The sequence below is a fragment of the Nicotiana tomentosiformis genome, chromosome 3 (genome assembly GCF_000390325.3).
Source record: "Nicotiana tomentosiformis chromosome 3, ASM39032v3, whole genome shotgun sequence".
Classification (NCBI taxonomy): Eukaryota; Viridiplantae; Streptophyta; class Magnoliopsida; order Solanales; family Solanaceae; genus Nicotiana; species Nicotiana tomentosiformis.
Window position 1 is genome coordinate 120,535,612 of NC_090814.1, and position 17,613 is coordinate 120,553,224.

The 17,613-nt window shown below is 35.2% G+C and overlaps 2 protein-coding genes across 2 annotated transcripts; one reads left to right on the top strand and one right to left on the bottom strand.

Annotated features, from left to right (window-relative positions):
- Window positions 1-8,056: 8,056 nt before the first annotated feature.
- On the top strand, window positions 8,057-8,557 carry LOC104120765 (NAC domain-containing protein 78-like). Its single transcript, XM_018766403.3, has one exon. The coding sequence runs from the start codon at window positions 8,057-8,059 to the stop codon at window positions 8,555-8,557; it is 501 nt and encodes a 166-aa protein (XP_018621919.1).
- Window positions 8,558-9,511: 954 nt separating this feature from the next.
- On the bottom strand, window positions 9,512-15,850 carry LOC104120764 (calmodulin-binding protein 60 A). The gene is made up of 7 exons (XM_009632600.4): window positions 15,229-15,850; window positions 14,795-14,873; window positions 14,084-14,136; window positions 13,498-13,985; window positions 11,503-11,663; window positions 10,607-10,813; window positions 9,512-10,462 (listed from the first exon to the last, which is right to left on the bottom strand). The coding sequence occupies exons 1-7, from the start codon at window positions 15,327-15,329 to the stop codon at window positions 9,860-9,862; spliced, it is 1,692 nt and encodes a 563-aa protein (XP_009630895.1). The 5' UTR covers window positions 15,330-15,850; the 3' UTR covers window positions 9,512-9,859.
- Between the last annotated feature and the right edge of the window lie 1,763 nt (window positions 15,851-17,613).

The window sequence follows — 17,613 nt, forward strand, 5'->3', positions numbered from 1 at the left end:
CATATAGATTCTTATGTACTCAGTGACACCGGGTTTTGGAAGTGTTTATATTTGTACTTATGAGATTTCTTCCGCTGAAATTAAATATTATGTTTTCAAATTTAAAAGATAGGTTATTTTATTGAGATTTTCGGCATGCCTAGTATCGAGATAGGCACCATCACGACGGGTGAGATTTTGGGTCGTGACAGTAACCTTTAATTGATTGAGGTTGTGGGCCGAATAGGTGTTACTTCAAACTGGGTCGAATGTAACCTTTAATCAATTGAGGTCGTGGGCCGAATAGGTGTTAATTCGAACGATGTTGAATGTAACCTTTAATTGATTGAGGCCGTAGGCCGAATAGGTGTTAATTCGAACGAGATCGAATATAACCTTTAATTGATTGAGGTCGTGGGACGAATAGGTGTTAATTCGAACGAAGTCAAATATAACCATTTAATTGATTGAGGTCATGGACCGAATAGATGTTAATTCGAATGAGGTCTAATGTAGCCTTTAATTGATTGAGGCAGTGGGCCGAATAGGTGTTAATTCAAACGAGGTCGAATGTAACCTTTTAATTGGGGAGAGCATAAATAAACTTCATGTACTTGTGCTTTATTCATATTCTTGGAGAGATTTACATATTTTTCGGGCATTGGCTGGTAGTCCAGTCCCAATCCTGGTCTATCTAGTCCCTTCATTGGTCAAACTAGAAAAGTAGTGAGAGGTCGAGCGATGAATTGGTCGTCCAATGTCTTCGTTAGTGTGCATTTCAATCCTGAAGAATCCCCGTCATCGCCTCGTTAAAAACCTCCTTGAGAAAACCCATTTGGGACAAAACTCGAGTGAGGGAAAAAGAGTACGACTTTGGGGACCTCATCTTTAAAAGTTGAAGTACTTGAGGTGTGTAATGTTCCAGTTGTTTGGTAGTCGTTTTCCTTCTATTGTTTCTAGTGTGAATGACCCTTTGCTTGCCGTTGTCATGATTTTGTAAGGATCGTCCTAGTTTGTTCCTAGTTTACCTTCCCGTGGATCTTTGCTTGCTTGTGTTTTAGCTTTAAGCACATAGTCCCCGACTTTAAGTGGCCTGATATTTGCTCTTTTGTTATAGTAGCGTTCTGCTTGCTACTTTTAGGCGACCATTCTCACATAGGCCATATTTCTTCGTTCCTCGACTTCGTCGAGTTCCTGCCTTCTACTGTCATCGTTCTAGGGTCTGCTTTCGCAGAAGTATCTTAGACTGGGCTCCCTTCGAGTACGAGTCCTAGCCCGGACCCCGATGCGTTAGATGTGTCGTCGGTGTATAGGACCAAGAGGTCATGTATTTGGGGAGAAGCGTGGGCGGCTTCCTTTTCGACTTCGGGCAGTATGTGTGTACTGAAGTCGGCGACGAAGTTGGCGAGAACCTGAGACTTTATCGTCTTTCGCGGTCGATATGTAATATCGTGCTCGCTTAGTTCGATGGTCCATTTGGCCAATCTGCCCGAAAGTTCGAGTTTGTGTAAAATGCTTCTTAAGGGGAAAGTCGTGAAGACTGAGATGGGGTGGCGTTGGAAATACGGTCTAAGCTTCCGTGAAGCTACGACTAATGCCAAAGCCAGCTTTTCAAGATGGGGGTACCTCGTCTCGGCGTCGACAAGTGACTTGCTAATGTAATAAATGGGAGATTGCGTACCTTTACTTTCTTGGACTAAGACTGCGCTCACACCTACTTCGAACACAGCGAGATAGACAAGGAGAGGCTGTCCTGTTCCGGTTTTGAGAGCAACGGTGGCGAGGACAGGTATATCTTTAACTCCTTCAGTGCTTGGACGCACTCAGGGGTCCATTGGAGGTTGTTCTCCTTTTTGAGTACACTGAAGAACTTGTGGCACCTATCGTAGGACCGCGAGATGAACCTTGACAGAGCGACGATACGCCCGGTCAATCTCGGAACTTTCTTTTTGGTGGTCAAGTGCTCCGGTATACCTTCGATGGTTTTAATTTGGTCAGGATTGACCTCGATACCCCGCTGCGACACTAGGAAATCTAAGAATTTCCCTGAGGCCACGCTGAATGCACATTTCTCGGGGTTCAGTTTCATGTCGTATTGCCTGAGTATGCACATTTCTCGGGGTTCAGATTCCCCGCTGCGACACTATGAAACCCAAGAATTTCCCTGAGTTTCATAGCCACAAGAACAATTAACCCAAATAGCCGCCCATCAACCACTTAAACTAAAAATAGCCGGTGGAGGTATAATATATATACATAATTTATGTATTATATATGTATAGTTGTGTATAATCAATATATAATCTATATATATAGCTAGAAAAAGTAAACAATGAATGTAATCGACTATTTGTGTAAAGATCCCTTACATCAACATATTTAAGCCTCAACAGGGTAAGGGGTTACCTATGGACCTCTTTCCATGCCCGTATGTCCCTTTTAGGTGGGTCTTTAGACGGCATGTTCTTAATTGCGCTACTTTCATTAATAGCATACTATTAAAAATATAATACAAAAGATTAGCATTAATTAATAATTAACAAATATGGCAGTAAAATATTTATACATATAGTAGATTCCATTCAATTCAAATCAGCAAGAATCAAACTGCTTAAAAAGGCCGTCCTAGAATTTATTATCTTTCTCTATTTCTTCTCTTCAGTCAATAGCATGTTTTATGTTTTCGTTGGAAACCAATCCATTCCATAACAATTTTTTTCCTTTCCATGCATGGACCTTTTTATACAATGTAATGTAGCGAAATTATAAATCTTTATATTCTAATGAAATAAAATACATATATTTCATGAAAAAATATAATGTATGTTTGGTATATATACATTATAAATCATGTATTTTTTAGGAAATTTCATATATATATGCATATGTTGTTTATATAGGCTTTATATTTAATACGAAAAAGGGCCAAATATATCTCTGTACAATGAGAAAAGGTTTAAATATACCATTCATTATACTTTGGGTCCAAATATATCCCTATCGTTATACTATTGGTTTAAATATACCCATCTTCCGTTAAGTCTGTCTAAAGTGGACATCCAATCCTACGTGGCACTGACATTTTATGATGTGGATGCCACGTGGCATGCCACCTCAGCGCCCCTAACCTATTTTATCCCTCCCTTCTATTTTTGTTTTCCACCACTAAAATTGTTTTCCCCTCTTCTACCATTGTCGTCGTTACCGTCACCCTAAACAGTATTGTATTCAAAGTTTAGTCTTTTATATATGTTTTTTTCTCCATGCTCACATTAGATTCAATATAATTACACTGCTAGTTGCTTTGAAAATTGAAAAATTGACCTGCCATTCCAAAGTCATGGAGAATGAAGTCATTCGCTAGCTCTTTTGATGTTTTTGGAGTATTGCAACAAAATCCAAAATAACAATAAAATATTATTGCAAAAATTCTGTTAAAAAAAGTACCAAAAACAAAGCGTCATTTAAGTACCAAAAATAGCGTTTTAGCAGAGGATTCATGGTTGTTAATTCCTTCTTGACTTCGGAGTTTTTGAATCGCCGAGCCCACTGCTTTCTTGTACGAGTCTGCCGCTACTCCACTCGGAAATATCTTCCTACTGTAATTTCACGATAAAAAATAATAAAATAAATAAATAAACAACAAACTATCACTATCACTGCCAAGAACATAACATAAACAAAGACACACAATCATTATCTACACCACTACACAATAAAAAGATTCAAAATTGAACATTTTACAATTCATATATTTTCTTTAAAGATGTTACTACGAACCTGTGATCATAAATATTGTAACGGGCATTACTGTAATCAGAGAAGCAAGTACGGATTTTAGAGTGAAGGGCAAGTTCCCAGACAGAAGAGTTCCACCATTACTCCGTCGAATTCCTCCGACTCCGTTGAATGCCTCCTTCGTTATTCTGCCACTTATCTTATCAGACGCTTCCAATATCACCATTAGAGTGAAATTCAATTTTGTCCATGGAAGAAAATTTTAGTGGTGGAATAACAAATAGAGGGAAGGCGTAAAATGGGTCAGGGACTCTAAGGTGGCATGCCACGTGTCATCCACTCTTTAAATGTCAATGTCACGTAGGATTGAATGTCCACATTGGACAAACTTAACAGAAAGGATTATATTTGAACCAATACTATTACAACAGGGATATATTTGGACCCAAAGTATAACGAGGGGTATATTTAAATATTTTCTCATAGTACAAGGATATATTTGGCCCTTAATATATCATCGATCCATTCCATAATAGATTTTTTCCTTTTCATACATGGACCTTTTTATTCAACTTAATCCTAGCAAAATTATATATCTGTATCTTCTAATGAAATAAAATACATATATTTCGTGAAAAAATATAATGTATTTTTGTGGTATATTATAAATCATATGTTTTTTAGGAAAAATCATGTATATATGCATATGTTATTTATACACTTATTTATATTTAAATAGATATTATGAATATACCATTTATATAACATGCATATTTGTATAAATTATCCGTATATAAACAATATATGTGACATATTTTTTTTCTATATACATATTAGTGGCATGTTAATACTTTAGATTACATTTTATGTAAAGTATTTGCTAGCAATATACTTTGAATAATATCAATATAATTATGTATTATGATGTGTATATATAAGTTAAATATGTGGTATAAATACATATAAAAAATATATATGACATATTGATGGAATAATTACATTGTAAATTATCGCAATATAATATACTTGAAATATATTAAAGGTATATTTTGAGTTAAAATAAAATTGTACGGAAAAAAGTTTAGAACTCAAAAAAAAATACTAAAATTCTCATTTTGCACAGGGAATTATTTTTGAGATATTCTTCTTTCAGAATCTTTGATATATTTGGGTAAGTGTTATTTATGGAAGAGAAAAAAGAAATTATGGAAGAGTGAAGGAAAAGGAAATGTAGTAAAAAGTGTATAAAAATCTCTTCTTAATTGAGCAATTTTCAGAAACCACTATAGTTTAGTGGCCGCTATTATATTTCTATAGCTACCATATACATATTTACTTCCTGTAGCTAATATTTCATTCCTATCGGACTGTATTCGATGTATTCACGCTATTGTATTCATGAATATAGTCGCGGAATTTGCTTAATAAGTAGGGTGTCCAGTTGTTTAATAATGGAAAGAGGATCAATTAGCGTGTATCACTCCTAATTTAACTTAATAAAATCAATTCTACAAAAATATTCGTTGCTACTGTGCTATATTCCATGTATCCGCACGACTTTATTTATAAATACAACGAGGTAACCCGCCTAAAAATAGGGATAACAGCTGTTTAATTCTGTATTCCATGTATTTGCACGACTTTATTTATAAATACAGTAAGATAATCCGCCTAAAAATCAGGGATTACAGCTGTTTAATTCTGTATTTCATGTATTCGCGCGAATGTATTTCTAAATACAGTGAGGTAATCCGCCTAAAAATAGTGATTACGGGTGTATTCAATTTCACTATATTAAATTTAGTTGTATTTAAACAACAAAAAATCAAAAAAAAAAATAGGGTGTATACCGTTCTATTCATTTCGACTGTATACATTGTATTCAATTCACTGATATTCACAGTATTCAGTTCGATTGTATTTAAACAATAAAAAATCACAAAAACATCGATATTCGGTTGTATTCAAAAAATATAGACGTTTGGAATACATAAATACAGGTTAAAATATAATATATTTATACAAAAGTTCAACATATTTTAGTGTATTTGTACAAAATACAATGTATTTGTATCATTGTATGTGACATAATAGCAAAGATAAGAAAGTTCATCGGAGATGAGGTTTTCCGGCCAAGCAAAATACTGTATATATTGTCTTAAAACTAAAAATGGAGACGAACTAAAACCCGGCCCTCAAATCTTCTCCGGCGACTCTGCTTCAGATTTCCAAAAGCTCAATCCGTAGCCATGTCTAGATATGTTCGCCTACTCCCTTTTCGCTTCAGATCTATTCTCCCTGCTTCAGATCTATTCTCTTCGCTTCAGAAAGTCCACCATCGCTATCAAAAATGGCTGCTACGACGGCTGCCTTGATGGAAAAGGGAGAGAGATTTGAGGGAGAATAAAGAGGATTGAGAATCTTGCCGATGGAGAGAGAGAGAGAGAGAGAGAGAGAGAGAGAGAGAGGGAGAGAGAATGTAACTGGCGTATTTCACACCTTAATGGTAGGGTATAAAATAAATACCCATTGCTATAAAATAGAAAATATAACTATAAGTAATAATATTTTGAAATTGCTTTGGCTATAATAAATAGGGTGTAATAGTTTGCTATAGGAGATAAAATTTCCTTCTTAATTCCGTTAATAGGCTTCGAGGAGAGGCCCACGTGATGTTGATTCGTGCCACATGACAATATGACATAAAATTAATAGAGTGACTGGGAGTTTTATTTTATTTTTACCAGCTCCAGCTAATATTGATTCAAGTATAGTTAATGTTTTAATCTGTATTATTCTTTCGATTCTTTTCTTCATAAATAAATTCAAATCTTTGAGCTTGATCTTGAATTTGATCGACTTAATTTTGACTTGTATTTAAATTCAAAGGCTTGAAAGTTGATCTTGAATTTTTATTATATATAAATTCGAATGTGGATTTGATTTATTCGTCACGTGCTCTTTGATGGTCGCCATGACCAACAGTTTTCGTACAAACATGTAACTTTAATCTTGAACACCCTTGTTGATCTTCGACTGCTTGAAATTTCTAGGAAAATGGTCGCACACTTGCAACTTGCGGAGAAATCAGTAGCCTTTGATTTACGAGCTCTCCTTTTTTTCTCGATAAGAATTATTATCTTGTCACTTAGTAATGGAGACCTTTATTTATAATGTGGCAAAAGAGGAATTATGATAAGGACAAAATTCTTTTTCGACCAATCAGATTGACATAGCGATAATGTCGAATTTGATTGGCTGGAATATGTCAGTTGCACACGTGGCACTTTTTATTACTCGTTTGATTTGGGATGGCATACCATGTCATTTGGCATGTAGTTTGATTATATTGGCTCATTCATTTAACTTAGCCGTCATATTATTTGACATGTATCACAAATTTGGGCTTGACGTCTCGTACTAACACATTGGGTTCATCATATGTAGACCAATTAAATGCACCAGTCCAATGAAATTAGACCTTTATTAAACCGATATGTGTTGGGGTTAAATGATTAATCTAATTATATTAGCACATCTTATTTATTTGGAATAATGTATCTAAAATTTATAATCTTGTCCAAATTATTTTATTAATTTAAATTAAATAAAATTTAAATGCTTATCCAAACGAGAAAAATGGGAAAGCAAATTAATTTTCCTTTTCTTCTGTTAAAATAATGTTCAATTAGAAAAGTAACTTGGAACTTTCTTCTGTAATTTTTAATTTAGTTGTATTTGACAGGAGTAGAACAAAGTTAAAGTAAATAAATTCCGATTTGAAAAAAAGAAGTTAAATAACTTGACTCCCAAGTGTAACCAAAATGAAAAGAAAGAAAAAAGCTTCCCGCCAAAAGCAACACGTCTGTTCTTCCCTAATACCCCAGCTTTGTACAAACAAATAATACTTTCCTTATTTTCCTAAAAAATTAGTCCTCCGCGTGCAATTTTTTAAGAAACCTAATAAGTTCTTTATAAAGAACCTAAACATTAGCTATCGGCTATCGCCATTGTATTTGTTCGGGTTCTTCCTAATTTAATAGGAGTAATTCTTTCCTCTCTCTGTTTTCATTGCGAATTTAAATTTTTCTTTCACATACTCCAATTCTTAGTTCTCTCTGTATTTTTCACTGAAAAGTCAAGAACAGTTGCAGATCATCGATCATTGAAGGGTTTTTTTTCCTTGCGATTCTTGTTGTAATTTCTTTATTCATAATAGCAAATCAAAGACCGGCATGCCGATGGTATCATGGCTTCTCAGTGTTTGATTTTACCCAACTTATGCGAAGTTAATCTACTTTCTGAGAAAGTTCTTAAAGGGTAACTCTTTGCCTAGTGAATGCCTTATTCGATTGCAGAAATCTATGGAGACCGGCCACCCTGGGAGATTTCTGATCATCCCGAAGAGAAAATTGGTTGCTTTATTTCTCCTTTGAAGAAGCGGAAGGAATCACACAAAAGGTTTCGCCGAACTTGCGCCAACTGGACATGGAAAGGCCAAAACAGCGGCGATCCTATCAAGAATGGTAAGGGCACTGTGGTGGGATTCAGAAAAAGTTTTGTTTATCGAACTAGGGGTAGTAAACAATCAAAGCAAGATAAGATTAATTGGCTGATGAGAGAATATTACGTGGGGGATGATTACTTCAGGGAAAATAATATTTCTAAACAAGATATTGTTCTCTGCCGAATCAAGAAGAATATTATAACAAAGAGAATTATGAAGAATGGGGTAACTATAGAGGAACAAGAAGTTGCTCAAGTAATAGAAGATATATTGCGTGAACCTGACTACAACAGTACACAGTCAGCAACAATTGCCAACAACATCAGATTATGAACATTGAACATGAACATGATGATTATTTGAGAGGACTTAACAAAAATAGCCATATTTTGACCGCTTATGATACAGATGAAGCTACATTGGAGAATCATGGAGCCATCACTAACAGAGTGTACATGATGACAGAAGAAGCAAATACAACAGCCTGCGGGCAAGAAGAAGCATATGGTCAATTATCCTTCCCTGGAATTCAGGAGCAATATTGTGCTGAAGCTGATCTTAACGCAGATAACAGTGACTTCTCAGATCTTAACGCAGATAGCAGTGACTACTTGGAAGCACTAATGAATGGAATAGACAACATTGTTCCACATGATTGGTGGCACCAATTCTACTAGATAGACATAAAAAGAGTTAACGTCTGATGTTTGTTAGAATTTTTTTGCCCAACTCAATGTTATGCAAACAAGATGCATCATACTGCGATTATTCTTTTTTCTTTTTGGGTACTGAAATTATTTTTTAAAGTCATTTCTTTTTCTTTCTTTTTTTTATTTATAAAAAGCGAGTCCAGAAACTCTATGGTATATCATTAGTGCATGTTTTATAGGAAACGCAAAACTCACTGAAATGAATAACACACCTTTGAATCTTCTTTTTCTCGTAAATTCCCTATAAAAGACTGCACTCATCGATCAATTTGAGCTAATTAAGAAACAAAATATACTGGAAGGAAAAGGATAGAGGATACCATATGCAATATAACACTGTCTAATTAAGAACTCAAAAGGAAAAACAGAGAGAGCCAGAGATCTGTGTGCAAGAAAAACTTATTTGCCTTCAAGATGGCAAGATGCTGGATTAGATCAGTCAGTCATACAATATTCTGGTTTAGATGTAGGCTCATCAGCAAAGAAACATTCAGTATTTCGCGATACGTTTTTCAATTACTCCATCGTTAGTAATTCACTGTTATAATGCTGACCATTCAAAATTTAAAGTAAAAAATTACTGAAAATATGCCCTTGCACAAAATAAATAATGCAGCAAAGGTAGCTGCTGTCACTACACATCGATCCAATATATACATTAACTTTTCATCAGATTGGCGCCAAGCACTGTGTACCCATTCACAAGACTCAAAAGTTGTGATTTCCCAACAAAAACAAAGAGGGGGGGAGACAAAAAAGGGGGCATGAATTTTCTATATAGGAAGTGGACAGCATGATCGGCGCTAACTGACCAATTTCACATATATCCACAAGAAATTTATCTGACTCTACTACTGCACACAATTTTGCACCGGGCAGCAATTTCCTACAGATTCTTTTGCCTCAGCATAGTGAGAACTTCTGTTCAAGATATGATGGTTCTTCTGTTTACAATCCTCCTTACTGAGAACCATCTTAGAACACTAAATAGCATCTTCCATCTTCGTTGAGCTTTATCTGGGGGAACAATTGCACTACGAGCAAGAAAGCTGTTGACAGCACACTGTAGATCAGGTGATGGTGCAAAATTTGGACTGGGTAGGGAATACTCAGTGTCAAAGAAAGGCAGATGATCACCCTCACAAAATGGTGGAGTTATAGAATCAGTATCAGCCATCAAGGAGTCGGTGTCTTGGCTGGTAAAATTTAACGGTTGGTCAAACCTAACATCCATGTTGTCCATACCATGCAAGACAAAATCATCCAAGCTGCTGAAACCAGCAATTGAACAGAAGGATGGCATGATATCAGGTGTTGATGCACTTAAATGCTGATAGTCGGTTCTGCTAACCTTCTGGGAAGTTAAAACATTGTCATTGGCATCTGAATTGCCCATCATGGATGAGTTTGAGGAGAATTGAACAGCGGAAATTTGCATAACCCAATCCATAAGAGAGGACTCATCCTCAAAAGAGACTACTTCTTCCCAGTGTCTGAATGCACAAATCACCAAATTACGAGCATCATCCTGAAAAGAAAAAGGAATAGGAGTCATTGTGTAATCTATTAGGAGCAATGGCAACTATAAATACATCAAAAAATACAAGCCTTGGTACGCGAGGAAACAAAAAGAGCAATAAACCATATATTCTTATTTATTAAAGGTACATGCCTTTTGAGTTTCGGACAACTTATCAGCAGAAACAAACTGACAGTCTGGAAGAAGCCCCATCACTTGTCCAACGATGTTAAAAACCACGCCAGTTTTTTGTACAGATCCAGATGAGTAGTACAAGTACACTTTCTTGTCAAGTAAGCATGTTCGAGCATGTTCTACCGTGACTTCCCACATTTTGGTGGACATACCTGTCCCAAGAACCTGCAAGATTTCACAGGAAAAGGATTTAAAAGATTTGTCAATCTTGTTGAAAACACAAGAGAACCATCAATGTTTTATCTAGATTTATCAAACTTCTGAATTGCGATGTCAACAAGGTGTAACCAGGCTAAATTCTGTTGTCGAACTCCTAAAATGATTACAGAGGATGCTCAAAGAAGATGCTAATCCACTAAGTATATCAATTAACTTGAAAACACACAACAACGGGAAACAAAGATAGGAAAAATAATACTCTCTCCGGTCCACAATAAGTGACCAATTTACATTTTTATTTTGGTCCAAAATAAGTGTCCATTTACATAATCAAGAATTAATTAATTTTATTTTTCCAAAATTTGCCCTTATTTACATATTCCAATGTGTCAAGGTAACAAATTATTAAGGTTAATTTAGTGAATACATCTTTTTTTCTCTAGGAGTTCGTATTTCCTTAATGGATGTGCCAAACGTAAAATGGTCACTTATTGTGGACCGGAGGGAGTAACAAGCATAACCAAGAAAAACAAAGGTTGCCAAAGAATCACAAACATTAGGAAATATGTCCATCATTATCATTTATCACAGTCATGCTTGTTACTATTCAACAAGGAAAAAAATAGCTGTATCATTTTAAGCAACATGTATACTAAATCCATTTATCTATGTAAGACAATTGCAGTAGAACTCACATTCCGAAGCCTTGTAGGATCTAGATAGAGGAGAGTCAGAAAATCTTTCACTGTGTTGACTCTTTCCTTGCTCAAACGTCGATGGAAAGCTCCTTCCTTGCCAATCTTTTCCAGTCTCCATACTTCATCTGAAAGAGATGGAGGATGGTGCTTCTTGTACACTGCAAATAAAGCAGGATGTTAGATAGTGTCATGTTGCATATTTGACTTGAGAATTATTCGAAGACTTTCCACCACAATCTCCTTCATTGTGTTTTCCCAGTATCGACTATAATTCTCTCTGAGATGCAAGTTATGCACAGCTCATTACCATGTTAATCCTCAAGAAACCGACCAAAGCATTAAGTTCAGTAAAAATGAGTTTTAAGTTGTTTTTCGTTTCTAAATATGTTGCTTCATTATACAGTTTGATTAACAGTTTCAAAAATCCACCTACCTAAAATAATTCCAATATGGTGTTTAAATCATACAAAAGATGAGTTGGAGGTTTTGTTCTCCATTTGAGATGGAAGAGGAGTCAACCCTTTCAGTGTCTTCTTCTGTCATATTTCCCTTTTTCGTTCTGCCTAAGGCTTTCGTAGAGAACTTTTATCTGCCTACTCGTTGGTTCTTTCAATAGCAACTTTATATCCTTATACTACAGTAGCCGCTTTCTCTATCATTAACCGGTGTACAAATGTCAACTTTCCTACTCTCCAATGGGTGTTGTTTAAGTTTAAGACAAATTGAAAAGGTCACATGAGATCACCTCCTGCCACAAGGCTTCTGTATTCGACTTAGCTTTTTCTTTAAAACCACAAACTCTAGGTGAGTTACATGAGGGAAAAGAAACAAAATCTAATACTTGAGCACTCACTAGCCAGCTCGGTATCATTTGTAAATCTAACAATTTCCAGAGACAAACTTGTGGGAAGTGTAGTTAACGAACAAGGAATTATTAAATAGGGCATAAAAAGATGGTTGATGTCGAACAATGGTAAGAATAGACATTGCTGGTAACATAGCATTTCTCATTTAAGGTATAAAATCCCAAGATGAAGCATCAAATAAACATATCCCAGACAGATAGCAAAACAACATTTTCATTACCATACCTTGTATAAGCTACCTTGTAAATTAAATAGTTTCCTAAAAGAACTTACTACTATTTTACTTCTTTTTCACTCATATAAACGTAGTGCTTTATTCCTGTGTGTCAATATCTCTACATTATCTGCACTAATTTATTAACGTAGTGCTTTATTATTCACAAACATAACACGATATCATCTACTCCCCCGCCCCAATTTATATTGACCCATTTTCTCTTTGAAGCATCCCGAGATGTTAAACACTTTCTACAAATATTCTCTAACACACTCTTCCCTTCAAGAACTCAAAACAATTTAATTTTTAAACGATGATGGGAAGTTTCACCTATTACACTACACATTTTTGCTTCTAATCAGACTATTGGAAATTAATTTTTTTTTTGCTTCTAATCAGACATTCAAGCATGTTTTGTGCCAATATCATATCCCCAAATTGCTGGTATATGCTAGTGACCGCTCTTACAACTTAAGTTATGGTGAATAAAAAGATGCTTATTCCTATTGTCTGTCACTTAGAATCAAAAGTTCAGCATATTGCTAAGTACACAACACAAGATTATAAAATATCAATGAGCAATCTGTTCCACACCAGTAGACTTGATTATTCAGCAAATCAATTGCTTTGAATTCATAATGATAATTATAATCTTAATTGATAAAACCTAAAGACAGGTACTACAGAGATTATCCACAATAGAGATTAATGTCAAACTTGATACACCCTAGGAAGCCTTCAATAGAAAGCAGATTGCTGATGGGAAAAGGACACTATCTAACACCTTTCAAGTCAAGTACTCGTCTATAATGGAATTTAGTGTTAGAGTTCACAACTTTTGAAAAGAAAAATCTGTCATTTAATACATCTAACAGCATCGTAGAAAGAAATAAGATATCAGGAACTCACACTCTCCGCGGTGATCCCTGACAATGAAGGATTCCGTCTTTGCCTCTTGCACACTGATTCCTTCAAAGCTATCAGCAAGCCTCGCCCCTAGCCTGAATTTACGGCTTCTTGTCCAGCTTGAGTTATCAGTAAATGAAATATCACTCACCCAACCAATGCCCTCTTTGAGATACAAAAATGCATCCCCAGTAAGGAGAGGTTTCTTTCCTTCCCTTTCTCTCACAATGTTATTCTTGAATTCTTCTGCAGTCCAATTGTCCCCATCATCCCCATCAAAATCTCCCTCGAGTACTACTATTTCGACTTTTGCACAGGATTCAGGACCACTAGAGACAACTTGCCCAGTATGAGCATCGACCAGGGCTACTTTCAAACTAGATTCCTCTCCTTCTATGCGAGTTCCAGTAAATACCGGGGGAGAGATGACATCTAAAAACTTCAGCTTCAGGCTTCTAAGTTCACAAGCATATACATCTTTCCCACAATTCCTAAAGTGCAAATACGGAAACAAAAATTGCAAGCTTAAGTCATAATATGAAAGCATGAAAAGCATGTAGTGCTTGATTGATGGAGCCCAATTGCATACCGTTTAATGGTAGTCACGTACTTCCTGAGAGCCAACTCAACTTCCTCTTTTACCTGTAAGCTCAAGATAAAATATATTCATCTCCCGATGAGCCTAATTTAAGACAGTTAAAGAGAACCACAAAATGACAAAATTGATCATAAAATAAAGCATTAGTTAATAGTTCTCGCTTCATCCCAATTAAATGTCCCTGAGTGATTGTGCAAGGGTATGAATATAGGATATAATCTCTGATTTTTCAACTTTAATTTTTAAAAAAGAATTAAACATGTGCACCACATAACTGCCTAAAGTCGATGAGCTTTGGCAATTAATAGTGACAAGAAATTAGAACGAGGATAAAAGCTAGCTACGATAACCAGGGATTACTATCTGCTGAATTCCTGCTAATGAACTAAGCATTTTTCATCACAAAATATTTATGATATGCAAGACTAAGAAAAGTGGAAAGTACATGCTACTACCAATTTTATAAAAAAAGGTAAGAAAATGTGCCATTCTACGAAAGTAAATGACCAAGTCATCAGATTCCCAAACTTTTAAAAAAGTGTACTTTAATTGTTCGTTTCAAAACTCAAGCACAAAAAACTTTATCATCGGACACGGGCACACTTGCAAACTTGAAATAGGTGACAATTCTTAAATCTAACAATAGAAGCTCATACAAAAAGCAAAACTAACTTAAGGGAAATGAACAATATATAGTCTTACCACTCGACGAATCAGTGGCTCCAAAACAGGCTCCATAAAATGTTGCACTCTACGCATATTTACTACTTCCATAATCACACTACACATGAAATAATAAAAGTACAATCAGTAATAAAGAAATTGCAGCAGGAGTAGAATAGCTTTCTCATTATTCCTATTCGATAGCCTTTACTTATCAATACATATATAGAGGAGTATCATAAAGTAAAAAAAACGCATTTATTGACCATTAGAATTATAAGCAAAGTCTATCTAGTTTACTAAACAACACCATTGACGTACTCAACACAAAAAAAGAAAAGCAAACCTACACCCACTTTTTCTTCTCGATGACTCACATCTCTAGGAACAATATTCTTCACCACTAAGGACTAAAATCTAACTGAGGGGAGAAAATGAAACCCAGAAAATTGATTGATAATAATATTATTAACCTTCTCAGAGAAGGAACTCTGCGGCGGCGCTTATCCTCGGAAGAACCGCCGCCATCGTGTCGAGGTTTGGGATCCTCTTGTGGTTGCCGCTTCATCGACATTTTCGTAGTCTGTAAAAGGGAATGAAAGCAGCAATTCCACGCTTAATAAAACTCTAAAATCTGAAGCTACGTGGCGGCGGCACCGAACGGGAAGATGATAACCATGGAGTACTGGTATTTGTATTGGTGGTTGAGGAGACAAAAAGACCAACATGCGTTAGCCGATGAAGAATAAGAATACTCTAATTCTTTTTAGACCTAGTTCAGGAGACCCTCTATATATATATGTGTGTAGAGAGAGTTTATGTGGGGATAACTGATAAGTATGGTATGGCATACAAAGATAATACTAGTGACAAAGAGAAATGAATGAGTAAACTCCAAAAAAAACAGTGATCCTACTTGGGGTTTATCTGTATGCCAAAATTTTGGCAGGGCGTGGCAGATGTGTGGATACACAGCGATTTTACTAATGTTTTATATGTTGTTTCTTTCTGGGATTGAGGTGAAAAAGATTAATAACTGACTGTAGAAGAAAGTAGGCTGTGAAACGGAAGCAAAGGATCAAAATACTGGCCTCCGGCGAGGAAGAGGTGCTTTTGGGGGCAGGGTTGTTTTGGAGAGCGACAGAGTGGGGGCACTTGAAAACGCGTGGGCCAACAGTTCGTACTTAGAAGCCTGCGTTATTTACGTTATAAACCAAAATTATTATAAACCAAAATTTATTATACTCCTATTTATTATAAACCAAAATTATTTTAAAATATTATTTTTATAATTATTTTTTATATTTTATAGCAAAATAAGTATTTATGGTATATACTATAATTGAGACATGAAATAAGACATGAAATACGTTATTTATATTTTTTCCTCTCTCTTTCTTTCAATTAACGCACGATTCTCTCTCATAATTTTTCTTCTTTCTTCCTCTCTTTCTTTTCTCTCTCTCCGAGCAAAATAGGTCGAATTATGGATACACGAAAGAGAAACAATTCATGAAATAAAGCCTAAAAATTTCAAAACCAGAAACATGAAAGTAAACCTATAATAAAAAATAAAATAAAAAAAGCGGAGATGCTTTGGGAGTTAGAAAGATTGAAAAGAAAGAGAAATTCTTAGCGCGGTAAGTAAGAGAGAAAAGAGAGGAAGAAGCGGGCGAATTGGAAGCGTTGTAAATTGTAATGGAAGAGGTAGTGAAGCGATACAAGGAATCTTGACCGGCAAACGCCATCTCCGACGAACTTTCTTCTCTTCTTTGCTATTTAATCACATACAATGATATAAATGCATTGTATTCTGTACAAATTCACTCAAACACATTGTATTTTTGTATAAATATTTTTTTTTGCCTATGTTTATGTATTTCGAAGGTTTGTATTTTTTTAATACAGTTGAATACACTTGTATTCATGCATAATATGCATACAGTATGCATGAATAAAGGTTATAAACATTGAAATACATTGAATACATATATTAAAATAGAACAGAATATAAATAGTGAATACATTTAATTTTAAAATACAGTGAAATACACTGAATACAAATAGAAATATGGTGAATACAACCAATGAAATATACTAAATACAACAGTAATAACATGTATTAGGAATAACTAAAATACATTTAATACAAATACATTTGAATATACTGAATATAAAATAGTGAATACAGTAAATACAAACATTGAATCTAATGAATGTAACAGTAAAAAATATATTGAAAAACACTAAATACAAAGTAATATACAACTGAAAAATCATTCTAATTAATTGGGTTGATAGTGAGACATGTTAGAATTGATTTTGTTGAGTTATATTAGGAGTGTTTCACGCTAATTGATATGATTTCCGTTATTAGACAGCTAGACATACATATTTTTAAGGTGATTGCCATTGTTGTATTCATGAATATAGCAGCGCGAATACATGTGAATACATGCGCGTACAGCTGGACTGCCCTGATTTTTAGGCATTTTTTGCTGCTGTATTCATGAATACAGCAGCGCGAATACATGTGAATACATGCGCGTATAGCTGGACTGCCTTGATTCTAGGCGTTTTTTGCTATTGTATTCATGAATACGTGGCACGAATACATGCGCGTACAACTGGACTGCCCAGATTTTTAGGCGCTCTTTGCTGCTGTATTCTGAATACAGCAGCACGAATACAGCGAATACACTACCGTAACAACTGAATAGTAGCTATAGAAAGTAATTATATATATGGTAACTATAAGAAGTTAATATCCACTAAACAATAGTGGTTTCTGAAAATTCCTATTATACTGTGTCAATATCCATAAAAAAATATGGGCTACGCTTGCACTATTGGGCTAG